Source organism: Centroberyx gerrardi, chromosome 12 (genome assembly GCF_048128805.1).
Source record: "Centroberyx gerrardi isolate f3 chromosome 12, fCenGer3.hap1.cur.20231027, whole genome shotgun sequence".
In the NCBI taxonomy this organism is placed as follows: Eukaryota; Metazoa; Chordata; class Actinopteri; order Beryciformes; family Berycidae; genus Centroberyx; species Centroberyx gerrardi.
In genome coordinates, this window is record NC_136008.1 from 16977212 (window position 1) to 16993283 (window position 16072).

Here is a 16072-nt window from a genome sequence, read left to right on the forward strand (position 1 = left end):
AGAATAGAATAGAATAGAATAGAATAGAACTGTAATGTCCAGCCTAGAATTTGTGTGTGTCCATAGCCCCAATTATATATGTTATATAAGAATAGTGAGAGAAAATGTTTTTGAATACAATACTATGTATTCAAAAACAAATTTAAACATTTATCTCACTATGTGTTAAAAATCATTCTTTGGATTGAAATAGCATACATAACAAGGACTTGTAATTATTAACATAAAGTTTCCATTAGGAGTGCTCCACATCCACACCTAACATCAGAATGCCTGGTGTGCTGTTGGAGGTAGGGGCCCTGATCAATCATCCTTAGTTCTGAGACAGAAAAATGACTAACAAAGGTGCACTTGAGATGTGAATAAATAATCTGTGGGTGTTGATATGGTCAAGTACCATGTGATTGTGCAATTGGGAACACCTTATTTATGACATTTTATTATTGCTGTACACTGAATATAAGGATTTGCCAGTTGAGTTAGCCTTGCATCTTATTATTGATTGTTAGTAGGACTGGCAGCTCTCCCATGCCTCTAGCAGCTTAATTAGAGCTCCTCAATAGTTTGTTAGTATTACAAAACAGGGAGTCACCCTCAGAATCATATATTTGACTGCACTGTGTACTTTTATGCCTCTCTAAAAAGTTATAAACCAGAGCTCCACCCTTAGATGTTATGTAAAAACACTTAAGATTACACTTTAGATACTGTTTTATTACTTGGCTTCAGTTAATTGGCTGCCCTGATTATAGTGGATGTTCCTTACAGAACCCCATCAAGATATACTGAGCCTATCTTAAAATGTACAGACACCTGTACATTTTCACAGACATTTTCACAGACTCTCTATTAATTTTCCCCATATATATTTTTTTCATTATATTCCATATATTAATTTATTTTTTGTAACATATTGCCAAAGCTGCAGACGCTTTTCCTGCTCCCATGGTCCTCGTATAGTATGTCCCCTTATAAAACTGATGCTCCACCTTCCCTTGATGATGTGGCTCTCTTGCAGGAGGCTTGATGTTGGGGAGAGAGACTGTAGGGTAAAAGACAGGTGCCTTTTGCATCCTGACAAGATTTGGCGTTCACAGGACGGCCGCCCAGTGGCACGATGTTCTCTTTTTCACTATCTTGCTGGCATGTCCCATGTGTTGGCATATATGAGCAAAGGGGAATGTGCGCAGAGGTCAGTCAACATTGGTATGCTCCCACTTTTTCATAGACTGCAGCCCAGTACTGTAACAGGTGTGTCATTGCCAACAACACAATATGGGGAAAGCAGTAAAAATGACCTCTTTTTGTAAATATGCAAATTGATTTCAATCAAATGATAAAATGTTGTGGATATGAATATGTACTTGTGATTGTTGATATGTTCACCAAATGGGTAGACACTTTCCCATGTAGAAAAGCTGATGAAAAGACTGTTGTAAAAACACAACTGAAAGATAGTGATCGAGGAACCCACTTCACAGGAAAACTGGCCTCATTCCACATGAAATATTAATGGGGAGACCAATGAGACTACCTGTGTCCCCACCACATGGACATGGCACAAATAGACATTCACACGATGGATGACACTATGATGGAAATCTGCCATGAACTGCTGAGAAATGTTAAGTCTGTCCATTCCCAGGTCAAAGCAGCTCAAGTGAAGGAATCAGACTGGCTCTGCCACAGCATCCAACCAGCTGTCAAACTCTCTTGGAGCATTTGGCACTTCAATATTGCAAGCGATAATTTCCATTATTTTCATTTTTGTTGCTCTATATGTATTATGTGTGTTATTCAAATGCTGTTGTTCTATGCTGCTCCCTAAAACCACCCTGGCACCAGTACAGTTGGCAGTAGTTAAGTACAGGAGATGCTCTGTCGACCACAGAGGTTCACAAGACCCTGATAAGGATAATGAACATCTACTTGTAATCATGTAGAGTTAAACTTGTGATGTTGTGCTTGAAAGCACAATAGGGGGGGAGTGTAGAGGAAAGTACCGGTGTGGGATGCTGCCCGAAAGCAGAGTTTGTTCCCGAGAAATCAGCTATCTCCTTCTCGTACCTGTAACCATCAACCACAGCTATGCTGCCTCTGCAGTTATCAGGAAAAAAGAGGAGGTTTTTCGAAACTATGTATCAAATTCAGTTAGAATGAAGTAATTAACTTAGTAACCAGATAGAATGAAGTAAATAACTTTGAAGCAGCTCTTTGGTGACTTACTGACTGCTACTGCGGTCCATGTGACCTCACTCTTCTTCAGGAAGAATAAAAATATCTAGAGTGAAGACAGAGTTTCCACAATACGATCAGTCCATGAAAAAGATTAAGAAAATGTTCCAAAATTTGAAAATTATATATATTTTATTAATTATTTTGTTGTAAGTCGTATAGCTAAAATTAACCATATACAGTATGGCTGGTTGTGCAAGGTAGTGTTGCTGACTGTGACAAAATGGCAACGAGGGGTTCTGCTGCCAGCCACTAAGTTACAATTCTGTCAATCTAGAACGAGAGGAGAAATTAACATCATGAATAATTTGTGTTTGATATGCTAATTTTTACTTAATTTGTTTGACATACTGGAGGATGATTCCAGTGCATTTGGCGCCAACACCACCCACCACAACAATTTCTTCCCAAGGCCATTCATAGTTAATGTATAGAGAACTGAGGTGTATAGTTAATTTATAGTTCATATTTAGTGACTAGTAGTAAACTGATAGACTGACCAAACCCTGCTAATCTGCACATCAACACTTTTATAAGCTATTCAAGTTATCTAGCTGTATGTGGCAACATCTGCCATTTCTGCCTCTTTTGCCATTTATCAACCTAGATGTACTTTGCACCGACATCTGCAACTTTACTGTAACGGCAATCCTTGTCACTTTGTTTTGTAATACCACTGCCTCAAGGCAGTGACTCTATGGTATATTGAACTACAACAATATCAGACTCTCACCACCCACTTCACTGTTGTTAACAACTATGCCAATACTAGGCTACACTTCTTTGAATGTATACTTCAAGTGGATTTATATTCAATCTATTGTCACATAATGTGTCATGTATATTTGAGGTCCTGTTATATTTTGTCTTGCAACCAGTGATTCAAATGTAGCTGTCTTGTAATGTGTGTCAGCCAAGTCAAAGTCAAAGTGTACATCTCAGAAAAATATTTTATTTGTTCATTTTTAAACAAGTTCCCAAAATCATTAATGCATTCACATTTTGAGACAATTTCCAACATATACAAGATGTGCACTGCCTAGAAAAATATACATAAAGAATCCATATATATATATTTTTTTTTTTTTAATTTGCTCAGTAATATCAAAACTATCTACTACAGTACATCTCATACAGTATGCCCATGATTCACATATCAAGAGAAAGGTTGATATACAGTAACTATATAATATGCAGTGTTTCATGAAACATCTGTCCTATAATAAAAGTTGATGTACGATTGTCTAGCTGTCATTGCTGACGCCAATGCCTTAATTCAATTAGTCAATATATAAGGTTTCAGTAAAAGTGATCACATGCTTTGATCCTCTCTCAATCACAGCACTATCATTATCATTATGCTTTGTCCATTATCCCAGTTTTTTTCAGAGGTACCACGTCTTTTCTTCATTTTCTGCCCCCTGCAAGATATAACTGTCATTTTCTGTGTCTTCAAGTCCATCTGCAATGCTGCAAAAAGTGCAGTCCAGGATCCAGTGCAATAATGACAATGGTGAACTAATGGCCACTAATCTGACACACTGTAGCAACCTTCAGTGGGGTTGTTTGTGAGTTTAGGGTCCATGGCAATACAATCTACATGCACACAGCAATATAATCTACATGTTTTTAAGAGACACATAACCCAAAGTCCCTTACACGCGCATCCCTAAACACAAAAATGATATCTCAATAACAGTTTTTTGTTCTTTAGATATCATGAATAAACATCTGATGGAAGACCATCTAGTCATCTCATATCATAGTCTGACAAAGAGAATCCTGAGAAGTGCATGGGCTACACAGCCCTCAGTACAGTTTAATTTATATGTGCAACAATGTCTCCATGTTAAGCATACATATGATAACATTTTTCCATATCCAGCAGTAATCTTTTTGTTACTTTTTCAAAAATGCTCTGTGCCTCTGAAAGAAGTATTCACTGCCCAGGTAGTTGGTATACAACAAGAATAATATGGCTGTTATCCATATTATCAATAATATTTATTCCTCCTTTAAAGTTTCTTTGTTTATAGCAGCTGCATGAAAAGCCCCTGTCCAACAGTTATTCAACTGCAAGACAAAATAAATAAATGAAATTAAATGAACTGATTAAAATAAGGAAAGTGGTTAAATTAAAATAAATTAACTTCTTCCTCTCGGCTGGCGGCTTCAATCCTACACATTCACTTTGTAACTTTGCGAGCGTTTCCTACATAACCTGCGGAACCACACCCAATAGAGGGATATCATAAGGAGCCAGTAGCACACATAGGCTACACAACCAAAAATAAGAAACTTAGTCTCCATTATCTTGGTTGGAGTGAACCAGCCCTCCTGGCTCTCCCTGTAGATTGTGTAACACAGCCCACCTAACAAAATGGCTGCCCACACTGACAGAGGAAGGAGGGGTATATAGTTCCCCACCATCTTACGCCTGCCTGATGTCCCCCAGCTGCTTTTGGTCATGGTGAGAATGGCAAAGTACTTGGCAGGCAGCAGGCTGGTCATGTACAGTGCAGAGTAGAGGGACATAAACACCATCACAATGTCTCTGCGCAGGATGCAAGCGTAAGATGCCTTCACCAGCCCAATCAGCTGGATGCAACACAGGACCCAGAGGATGTCCCACAGCGTACCTGTCCAAAACAGCTGGATGATGGTGGCGGTGACAAAGAAGGGGAAAACACCAGAGACGATGGACTCATAGGTCATCCAGAGGTGGTGCTTGTGCCACCACATTGCGTTGTAGAGCCACTCACGGAAGTAGGATTTGGTCCAGCGAGTCTGCTGGTTGAGCCAGCGTAGGAACTGGCCGGGTGTCTCCGTGTAGCATTTCGATCTGGCTGTATATCTGAAGGAAGCAATAAAAATAAGATCTATGAAACCTTTAACATTTTACATCAATATAATACAGTTGTGTACATATCACGTCATTCCAAGATAGGTGTGTGCAATGTAATTTTTGTACATGAGAATGTTGAGAAGCTACTTACTTAGTGGCATAGCCCATGCTCAGCATACGGTTGGTGAGGTGCCTGTCGTCGCCAAACGTGCAGTGAGTTCCTAGAAACTTCTGATTGTACCAAGACTCCAGAAACTGCTGCAGGAGGTCGTTCCTATACAGACCTTCATAGAAAATTCCACGCACCCACCAAACAGAGAGAAACATCAGTTATAACCAGTTATAATAGTTCATTAAAGCCATGGCTACCACCCAATTTGCACTATTTGACATGTAGAATCATTGATGTATTGCATTACACAGAGAAACTTGCTTTTCCTTACCCAAAGGGCCGCTGATGCAGGACACGCAGTTGAAGAAGGATTGGCAGGACCTTTCAATGTTGAAAGCCATCCAGTACCTCAGGCTACTCATGAAGCTGACGTAAGACTCTTTCAGGTTGAGGATCATCACATCTCCTCCCACAGCACCGTACTTGGGGTTACTCTCCAACACTTTACACAGCTCCACCGTGGCCAGAGGGTCCAGCTTAGTGTCCGAGTCACAGACCTGGGAGTGCAGAGAGGGGAGTTAAGAGGGGATTCCAGCCACATAAGTAAAATCCAAATTCACAGCCATTTGGTTCAATTGTTATTATGAAAGTCAGTCTTGTTATTCAAATTTATGTAAAATTGTAATTTTCTTTTTAAAGAAGTGTCCTGGGATATCTGTGAAACTATATGACTGACAAATACATTAGCAATATGCATGAGAAAAGAAAAATAGATACCTGTATATAGTCAACTGAGGATCCCAGTGCTTTAAAGGCTGTGTACATGACCTCTCTCTTGCCACCCCACTTCTGCAAGATGCACACACACCTCTTGCTGTTGATCAGCTGCTCTACCTCTTGTCGCTGTGGATCCTCTGCTGTCACAGAACCAGCATCTCCTGCTGGGGAGTTTACTCTAGTTGTGTCCCCATCCGCCTGGGGCTTGGTGGGGACCCATGTATGGTAGTTATTCTGCCACACATAACAGCCGGGGTCTTGGTCAGCAAACACCTCTCTGAACATGTCCTGCATGTACAGGTCGTCGTCTGAGTTCCCGTCTACCACCATGATGATGCGCAACAGTTCAGGGGGATACGCGAGGGCCCTGATCGAGTTGAGGCACTCTCTGAGATAGACGGGGTCCTCCTGGTAAGCCGAGATGGTGAAGCCAATGGTCTTGGTAAAGGTGCAGGGTTCTGTGCGGGCTTTCATTCGCCGGTGTTCGATAAAGGCAAAGAAGCTCTGGACCAACACATGGAGTGCAAGCAGCAGTCCATAAAAGCCAAAAGAGATGATGCCATATTCAGAGGTCACTAACTGGAAACCTTTAACGTAAGCCCACACCATCACTCCCAGCACCACAAGAGCAAAGAGGAAAGTGAAGAAGGCACGGACTATTGAGCCCAACTTCTTCAATAATGGTTTCAGGTCCATTGTTTTCCTTTACCTAGGAGACAAGAAGAAGCCAGATGTCAGTATGGCTCCTGGTCCTGTGTAGCTGAATCTAGAGTGTGACACTAACACTTCTGGGGTTAGAGGATGGATTCCCACTGGAGCCAGCCATGCTAAAAATGTAACAGTTAACTACGCACTCGCAGTACTGTAAGGTGCTTTGGATGAAAGAGTGTGTTAAATGGATTATGTTACTTTATGTGGCATATTGTAATGTATGACCCAAGCTAACAATCTATACAGCTTGGGAAATAACACAGCTACCAGGCATACAACAAGTTTCAAGCTGCTCTGCTATTCCTCTGATACTCAATTTATATAAGTTATGTCAGTAAAAACACTGTTAATCCAAGAATGTGTGTCTTTAACAGTTAACTTATGTATTATTGAATCAATTATTGAATGACATCTAATAGCCTAAGGTTACATAATAATACGGGTGCATATTTTGTTGTTACTTGAACACCCACAGTAACGCTAACACATAACAAACTTAAACATATTACCATACCTGTCTCTTAGGATATCTTATTCTGAGAAAACATTGTAGGAAAAGCTGTCCTAAAAAGCTGCCATATAGAGCAAGAAGAAGATACATCAATCGTTTTCACTTGACTAAATTAACATGCAAATAATAAATCACTGAAAGAATGTAAATGCCAATGTGATATGACAAAACGGCGAGTATCTTAGCACAGGCAGGAATCCAAAACATGTTTTTATTTGATCTCATTCTTCAAAAAATATCATGCAAGGTCATGAATGACGTGCCACGATTCGCCACAGCTATTCTACTTATGTACTTAATGCCTTATTTATTTTGTCATAAAATTATCTTGGCTACTATTTGTTTTGTGGTACAATTGTTTTACTATCTTGTCATTTTATAATATATACTGTGTGAAGCACTTTGCAAACTGTGTTTTAGAAAAGCGTTAAGTTTAATTATTATTATGATTATTACATACATTTTCTTTTTAATTAGATATCATGAATATATCCGAATTAATTCAATCGTTTGTCGACAAAATAAAAAAAAATAAAAAAAGAGGAATAAACGTGATATTGTATCTTTGCCCCTACCTGATGTCAAGTTCCGCTGGTTTGGAATTTGCGAGACATCCACTCCGTGTTTCTCTACGTCTGGGAACTTGGCGTGAAGTTGGCAGCTTTATAGTAGGTTGAATACTCTCACTTGGACGAAGCCATGTGTGCGCTCTTTTGTCTGGGGAATTATCAATTACGCGCGCGCCCGTTGACTCAGCCGTGCGTCAGGAGCAAGGCGGTGGTCGCACTGATTGGAGACATCTCAGTGCGCATTCCACATAGTTGTTTTGGGGGTTTCTTTTTGTTTTTTTTGTTTTACCATGGTGATAATTGGGCTACGATCTTTGCTAAGTTCACTCAAGATTATAAAAGCTACACCAAAACCAATAAGACTGTTTCCAGACAGAGGACCGTTTGGAAGCCCTTCGAGGGCCCTGCACCCCAGTTTGGGGACCGCTGTTAGAGACTATGGTTTTGAGACTAGGGTCTCAAATGATACCTGATTATCAGTCATGATACTACTGTTATTGCCAGGGGTAACTCATTAACAGAGGCAAGAGTTAGGTGATATGATATGATATGATATGATATGATATGATATATGTCATTATATGGTATTAGTCTATGTTATGTTTTGTTATATTAGATTATTATATTATATTATATTATAGGCTATTATATTATGATAAAAGTTATCTGAAGCCAAATATTGTTAGAATTGCAATCAGCAGTTTAAGAGAGTGAGCCCGATGGAGAGTTTATTCTGCTGTGCCAAAGCCGATCCTTTGTTCTGCTGCCAGTGTGGGATGTTGAGGTATTCCATCACATCAACCTTGAGAGCGATCAGACGGGTAATTCCCACGGCTGCATTCAAAGCCCTTGACTTTAGCGCTGTTGTTTGTATTGAGGTTGGATGTTGCCCTCTGCTGGTCCCTCGCTTGAACTGCAGAAGTAAAAAGAGAAAAGGGGGAGGAAAAAGGGAAGTTGGATGTCTTTGTTCAGTGATGTAGTGGATGTAAGAAAGGTCACGGGGTCACAGAGCAAAGGCACTGCAAACCTCTATCCCACCCTGGCTCAGACCTCAGAGGACTTAGCTGCCCTTTCTGGTTCATTAAGTTACTGTCACTGTTCTGACTTTACCATGATTACATCTCCGGAGACTTCAAAATCTGTTGACCATCCACTGAGGGTCCACACCCTTTAGCCACAGGAGCTGTCGAGAGCGATCGACATGCCTTATGTCAGACCCACATAGAAGCCACCAGCCTGGCAGCATGATGTCACACTTTAATGGCTGTGCTAGTCAGTGTATTCAGGGTGAACTGGTTAGACTTACTGGATATGTTATTATAAGTTTTCTCCGTGAGAAATATCACAGCAAGCAACCTTGACCAAGATTATGTTAGATAAGCTATACTAAACATTTCACCACTTGTTCAACGAGTCATACTGTCCTGTCAGTCACTCTGCCTGTCAGTTTGTCTGTCCAAGTCCTTGCTAGTTTGTCTGCTCATCACCGTCTGTATGTTTTCCTACTTCACAACACCGTGCTGTAGTTGACTGTAGTTGATTGTAGTTTTTGCTACCCTGTTTTGCTACCCTGTCTTGCTACCCTGTCTATTATATCTTGTGTGTTTTACTAGTTTCAGCCTACTGCACAACACCGGGTTGACATACTGTTTCATGAGTATCCTTCAGTCTGCATCTATTTTATTATCAGCTTTTTTTGTGATACACTGGCATGTGATACACTGGCATCCATTGTGTGCCAGCATCTCAAATAGGATATTCCAGCATCACATATAAATATTTAAATGTGCAAAATTGTGAAACTGTGGAAAATTAAGTAGAATAAATTCTCTCTCTACTATACTATTTCATTAATTTCCCCACACAAATATGAATGTATTTGATTATTTAGATATCTACATTTGATGCTGGATTATCCTATTTGACATATTGGTAAATAATGGCACATATGGATTTCCAAGGGAGAAATTTGTCTGTCCCCCCCATCCCCGGTTGGGATTCAGTGTCTTGCTCAAAGACACTTCAACAGGGCAGATGCATGCTCTCATGGAGGCATTCTGGTTGCGGGACTCCAACTATGCTACCAAGCATCACAGCATTCAGAGTGCCATGGAACCCCTATTTTCCCCTATTTTCTATTTTCAGATCTATTAAAATCTTGTCAGGAACTACAGATGAAACGTCACTGTCTAGTCAGCTGGCTAACTGTCACCTTTGCAGCAATGCTCATATGTGCATTATTTCTTTTTTCGGCAGCAGGATAGCCTTAAACATAACATCCCATAATTCTGCCTGCTCCTTCATTGTAAAGTCCTTCTGGGTAAGAGCATCAGCTAAATTGTCCCTGTCAAAAAGATTATAAATGGTAGAAAAATGAATACTGTTTAATATGAACCATACCTCAATCTCATTTAATTAACTAAATGAATTGTCAGTATCTGCAAGTTTTACTTTTTACTAATTTAACCAATTATGCTATATTTTCTATGTGTATAAGCAATCACTATTAAATCAGGAGAGGGAGCTAGAGCTATTCTTTTCACACATAGGATATTACACTCTCAGTTTTCACATTCTTTCATACAGTCATGCTTACCCGAGCTGTGAATTATGGCACTGAAGGCAAGTGAATTTTTAAACTAATGAGTGATAGTCCTTGATCAATGCCATGCTAATGACACAGTGATAGAACCACACTGTACACACAGTATATCACACAGTTGACTTTATGTATGTTGCCCAGTCACATGTGAATCTTTAATAGCTTCCTAAGTCTATGCTGCTCAGCCAGATTCCATGGTGTTCTTGATCCAGGAGATGTAATTGCAAACTTTTGTGTACACCCCGGGCTTCTTTCTCAGAGCACAGCCATGCCCCCAAGACACCACACCCTGGAGCTCCCCGTCACATACCATGGGACCCCCAGAGTCACCCTGAGGAAGGCGAGAGGGAGAGAGAGATAGAGAGAGAGAGAGTGAGGGGGGCAGGGTGATGTTATTTTCAAGGTGGGTCCTTCATATTCAAATCAGTGTCAAATCTGAGAAGAAAGAAGCAGCAGTGTCGTGTGTTGTGGCTGTGACCTCGAAATTACCTGACAGGAGTCTTTGCCTCCCTCCAGGAACCCAGCACAGATCATGTTCTCAGTGATCTGGAAAGGATAGGCATTAAAGCAGGTGTCGTCACTCAGGAGGGGGGCATCCAGGCACTGCAACTTGTCAGGGTACCTTGCTGGAATAGATAGCATGAGAAAATAAGCACACATAAAGGAGTTGTTTTTATTGTTCTTATAATGGCATTAAGTAGAGCATGGCAAATACTCAGCAGCTCATATCTTATAAGATAAATACAACTCTTGACCTTTTGAAATATTCTCAAACAGGCAGGTAGTCTCTCTTTCTAGCTTACAACTATTTTACTGCGTAACTCACAGCCCTCATTGCTGGGACGAAGGCTCCCCCATCCAGAGATATGGCACATCGTCCCATCACGGGCGCACTTTGTGGGGAGGGTAGCGGGGCGCACGTAGCTGTTCAGAATGGCCGGCCGGCTCAGCTTGATCAGCATGATGTCACTGTCCTGAGTGCGGGAGTTGTAGTCAGGGTGGCGGATAAACTTGGCGGACATGATGTGCTGTTCGGTCCCCTCAGACTCCCAGATGTTGTGCTCTCCCAGCCGTACTTCTACATTTGACCTGGAAGAGTTAAACCCATCATGGAGACCATTATGATTATCTGAGAAGTGAGAGAAGCTTCCTTACGGGTCTGACCAAAGAACTAGTTTCAAGGGACTCACAATCATTAAGTCATGAATTACAATCAGTCAAGTCAATATATAGGTTTTCAAACGCAGTAAAAAATCCATCAGTTTTAAACACCAGCGAAACTGTTACAAACATGCTATTTAGCAGTGGTTAGTGACAAAATGTTCTTACTTTGTTTTGCAGTGTGCAGCAGACAGCACCCACTCACTAGACAGAAGAGTCCCTCCACAGAAGTTGTACCCGGTGAAGAGAGACACTTGGTAGGGCACAGAGTGCTTTGGGCACTCATACCCTCCAACAATCTTGCCATCTTCCTCCAGGGCAACTGGTTTGTTTAATTAAAAGTGAAAATAAGGAACAGACAAAAACGGAAGATGACATGTCATTACTGTATCGTTGACATCCAGTTAAACATAGCTACACACGAGTCTGTGACACCATTAGACGCCCTGTTTTAACTCATGCATCATCAGACTTAATTAATGCTTATGTATCAATTTTGTACCGTACCTGCCCATCCAACGAGTGCCAGAAGAAGGAAATGCTTCATGCTTTCTGTCTGTCTGGTTGGCAAGACTGGTGTGTCCTCGGCCTCTATTTTCGATGTATTTTAGTCCTCTTATCTGCTCTTTCTCAAGGTCTTCTATCATCAGGTGTACACCTCAAACAGTGACACCTTGGAAAACATGTGTTACATTTCCCCAGAACACTGGGTTTAATGTATATAAGACTAAATAATGACTTTGGGTGAGTCTGTGGTTTATGGTCTACAACTCTAAAATGCCAAAGACAGTTTAGATTCCATATGTTTTCATTTAAAAGGGTGTAAATCACTAGCAAAGAATGAAAGATGAAAAAAAAAATATGAAAAATGCATGGCAAGCACTGCCATTTGGAATTTCCTCTCAGAGTAGTTTCCTCCTATTCAACATACTTTTAATTAGCATACAAATGTCTTCTTTTTGTTTTCTACATTCAAGTCATTTCTGGTGGCATTTGAATAGTTTCTCAAGTTTGAGCTGACAGTTCTAGGTAGGTTTCCATGATAGTAGTCCCTGGCAATGATATCAGCACACTTACTTGTAGCTTAAAGGAAGCAAAAGTATGGGAACGTTGCTTCTGAAACTGATGTGGTGCAACCACACGCTACATCGGGCACGTTTACTGATAGTTCCTCAAGCAGCTGTTATTTTTGTGGTCAAAGTGAGTTAACTATATCACTTGTGCATGACTTCACCCATGAGAATGTTGAGAAAGACAGCTTGACATGTGAGCATATGGTTACTCATAGGTTAAAGATGCTTTGGACTTGAGTAAAAAGCATAAGGAAAAAATGGTATTACACAACTATGGCATTTTTTACATCCAGAGGGCAGAGAAATACCCAAACATCTACTTTATGAGTAGTAATTCACTGCTTACTGATGTAGGTAGGCAGTCTGCTTATCTGCAAGCAGACTCAGCCATCTCTCCAGCTGTTGCCTGGGAAAGTGTAATATGTAAAATGTGTCACAATACTTACTTTAATGTCAGGAAATGATAACTAAAGAGAATGGTGTTATGTTAGGACATTACACATTTCCATGAGGAAAAGACCAGATAGGAGAAAGTTGAAAGTGAAGCTTTGTTGTTAACAGTAGCCTAACATTAATAATTAAAAACAAAAAGAAAGATTAGTTGACTTGTATTACTGCTGAAATTCAACAAATCCATAGATGTATACTGTAGTTCAAAGCATACTCTCTTAGCATGATCTCTTCCTTAAAGGGAAAATCCTAAAATTAAATAAAAGTTCAGTTATTTTTATTATCTCTGATAGCTCTATCAAAAATGTGTGTACATTTCACTCTCAAACCCAAGAACCCATGAAACCAATCCGTAATGCCCTCAAGAGCCATGAAGCTGTTCCATTATTGGGAGGCTGACTTCATGAACTTTGAGTTTGACCTTTGATACTGAAGAAAGTTTCCTGTTTGGAGCAATGGAGCAACTACAGAAAGTGTCATCTGATGACATTGAGGATTATTCCTTCCTTACTTCTTTTCTTGCATCCTTCCTTTTTTTTGCCACCATTACAGTGGCATCTGCTTGAACAAATGAGGCAGTGACATTTTTTTTTTTAAAGTAGAATGAACTTATTTAGTCAAAATAGCAGTCTTTAAACATAATTCTCTGCACTCTCTTGCATATATCTTCTGTATAGTTTAATAAAATAATTGACAGCACTTTACATTATGGTACACAAATTACAGGGTAATAACTGTAATTATATAGAAATTATCACAACGTAACTGGTCATTTCTGGAAATAATGAGTGATTATTTGTAATTATAATGTGGAATTTCTTGTTTAAATGTCAGTAAGTACAGTGGCTCTGTATAATTAGCAATATTACCCTAGAGTTTTAGCATTATTACAGTACTGCATTAGGAGTTGTGCAATCAATACTGACTAATCACAATGCAATTCTTCTGAAACATTGCTAATTGCACCTTTCCTTATCTTTTAAAGGGAACTTCCATGTTCTAGTTAAGAAGACCGACGAAGATGAAGTTGTTACAACATTGTTACCCAATACCTATTATGAAAGTACTACATTAGTCAGGCTTGATAGATTGATGGATTTTACTATGTAGATACTTTATTCCTTGGTTCAATAGGATGTAAGAAGGAATTTGTATTTGTGTTGGAGGTTCCGTGGTCATAAGAAGGTTTTGCAACAACAAAGATGGTGCCTCGATGCAAACGCAATTGAGTTTTTCTATTGTAATATATATTATAACCTTCCTTTCCTTGGTAAAACAACATTTCTATGTGGTGTTGTGTCAGAATTTGTCGGCAGCTTGCACTTAGAATTGTTAACAATCTCGCAAACCCATACTACACAATTCTAGGGAGGAAAAGTAGCAGGCTAATGTTAGCCCATTAGCTGTTAGCGCTCGCTCGCTCCATGTACTTATGAATGTACTTCATTAATGTAATCGCTGGCACCATACTTTGTAGTTGTCAGGTAGCTCTGTTTAAGGAGGTGATGTGGTAACTACCCTCTACTGAACCAAGGAATAGAGCAACCACAGAGACTTTACTTGGCAGTACAGTCATGGTGTTACGTAGTAGCTACTTTCATAATAGGTATTGGGTAACAATACTGTTAAAACTGTCTTCGAAAGTAGAATATGGAAGTTCTTTTTAAGAAGTATTACATTATAATTATTAAAGCTGCAATAAGCAACATTTTCTGACCACTACAGGGTGACAGACACCGCAACACACTTGTAACTAACACACAGCAAAGCCTAGTAAAGTTCCATATCGAACATAGGTGTGAACAATGCCGTAACATTAACGGCATAGCAGCACAACATTAGGAAGCTCTGTTGTCAAACTGTAGGAGGGAAATACAAACCACTATACAACGGGTTGCAGCTTTACTTTTTTGACGAAAATGTTGAATTGGACAGATGTGGAAATGAGAGAGATCCTCGGAGTCCGAGCGGACAGGGAGATTACCAACTTGTTTTCAAACTGCAGTGACTCCGGCGGTTAAACATAATTTCCGGGAAATGACAATAGTGGAATTTAACGGTATTGCCAGTATTGTGTGAATGGTAGCATTATGTTAAAAAAAGCAGAAAGGTATGTCTTGCGTGAACAACAGAAACTGCTACCTTTACCGGAAAAATTAAAATGGCAATTTTACGGGTTTCATGTGTGAAAGGCATAGACTGTAAAAAAAAAAGATGGACGTAGTGAGCGTGACGTCACCCATAGGTTTCTGAATGTCCATTTTGAAGCTAAAAGTTGGGGTTTACGAGTGCTGCCATGTTGACATTTTTTGGAGCCAGAGCAAAGCAGGGGGTTAATGACGCAATTATTTTGAAAATCCCTGTATGGACACATATTAGAAGAAGCAAAATTAGCTACTGAGACCATAATCTCTTGTCGAAAAGATTTATTGACTTTATTGACTATTTTGAGTGAGAAGTTGGGCTGTGGTCCCATTGACTTAAATGGAGTTGGGTGGGATTTGGAGTCTCTTTGGAGCCGACCCTAGCAGACATTAGAGGAACTGCAGCGTTCAGCCACTTTTATTGGCTTCAGAATTCACCTGTGGTTTTGGCCACTTGGTGAAAGGGCCTAATGAAATCTCCACATAGCACACATTAGTTTCAGGATTGGTTATAAGGTCTGATATTGTTTACTGCAAGTTTAAGTAACTTTGAAGATTGTCTGGTCTTTGGTGCCAGGTGGTGTCACCACCTGTTGTACTCTATAGAAGGTGACATCACCTGGTATCAAAGATTAATAGCAGATGGCCAGTTCAGTATGTTACTTTTCACCATGTCAGGCTTCACGACAGATTTGGGTATGGGGTTTAGTTACACAAAATCACACCCACCGGAGACATCCTGTGCCCTAACTTTTTTTTTGTTTAATCACTTCTTTAACTTCGAATGATAAATTGATAGAGAAGCCCTTGACGATTAGATATTGGTGTAGATCAATAAAATATGTTCAGCCTTAGGTTTTGGAATGCAAATAACGTACATTC

The 16072-nt window shown here is 39.9% G+C and overlaps 2 protein-coding genes across 4 annotated transcripts; both read right to left on the bottom strand.

The window, feature by feature from the left end:
- Nucleotides 1-4291: 4291 nt before the first annotated feature.
- Nucleotides 4292-14622, bottom strand: has1 (hyaluronan synthase 1). 2 transcript variants are annotated; one of them, XM_071927119.1, is made up of 5 exons: nucleotides 14602-14622; nucleotides 5970-6638; nucleotides 5524-5749; nucleotides 5232-5364; nucleotides 4292-5089 (listed from the first exon to the last, which is right to left on the bottom strand). In XM_071927119.1, exons 1-5 carry the CDS (start codon nucleotides 14620-14622, stop codon nucleotides 4414-4416), a joined length of 1725 nt encoding a protein of 574 aa, XP_071783220.1. In that variant the 3' UTR covers nucleotides 4292-4413. The 2 variants fall into 2 exon arrangements, with proteins under 2 accessions (XP_071783220.1, XP_071783212.1); XM_071927111.1 differs by lacking the exon at nucleotides 14602-14622 and adding an exon at nucleotides 7767-7816 and having other exon boundaries at nucleotides 5970-6678.
- On the bottom strand, nucleotides 10523-12246 carry LOC139933107 (trypsin-3-like). Of its 2 annotated transcripts, none has more exons than XM_071927131.2 (5): nucleotides 12031-12246; nucleotides 11692-11845; nucleotides 11189-11451; nucleotides 10852-10988; nucleotides 10523-10693 (listed from the first exon to the last, which is right to left on the bottom strand). In XM_071927131.2, the coding sequence occupies exons 1-5, from the start codon at nucleotides 12068-12070 to the stop codon at nucleotides 10544-10546; spliced, it is 744 nt and encodes a 247-aa protein (XP_071783232.1). In that variant the 5' UTR covers nucleotides 12071-12246; the 3' UTR covers nucleotides 10523-10543. The 2 variants fall into 2 exon arrangements, with proteins under 2 accessions (XP_071783232.1, XP_078143137.1); XM_078287011.1 differs by having other exon boundaries at nucleotides 11177-11451.
- Nucleotides 14623-16072: the final 1450 nt, after the last annotated feature.

What these genes read in the sequence shown, in the direction of transcription:
- has1 (XM_071927111.1), bottom strand. Translation starts at nt 6,665, where the DNA reads ATGGACCTGAAACCATTATTGAAGAAGTTGGGCTCAATAGTCCGTGCC. An exon ending in CCTCAGTTGACTATATACAG is followed by an intron (nt 5,750 to 5,969) that starts GTATCTATTTTT and finishes CTGCACTCCCAG; the next exon opens with GTCTGTGACTCGGACACTAA. An exon ending in CTGCATCAGCGGCCCTTTGG is followed by an intron (nt 5,365 to 5,523) that starts GTAAGGAAAAGC and finishes TTTTCTATGAAG; the next exon opens with GTCTGTATAGGAACGACCTC.
- LOC139933107 (XM_078287011.1), bottom strand. Translation starts at nt 12,070, where the DNA reads ATGAAGCATTTCCTTCTTCTGGCACTCGTTGGATGGGCAG. An exon ending in GCTGCACACTGCAAAACAAA is followed by an intron (nt 11,452 to 11,691) that starts GTAAGAACATTT and finishes TAACTCTTCCAG; the next exon opens with GTCAAATGTAGAAGTACGGC. An exon ending in GAGGCAAAGACTCCTGTCAG is followed by an intron (nt 10,694 to 10,851) that starts GTAATTTCGAGG and finishes CGCCTTCCTCAG; the next exon opens with GGTGACTCTGGGGGTCCCAT.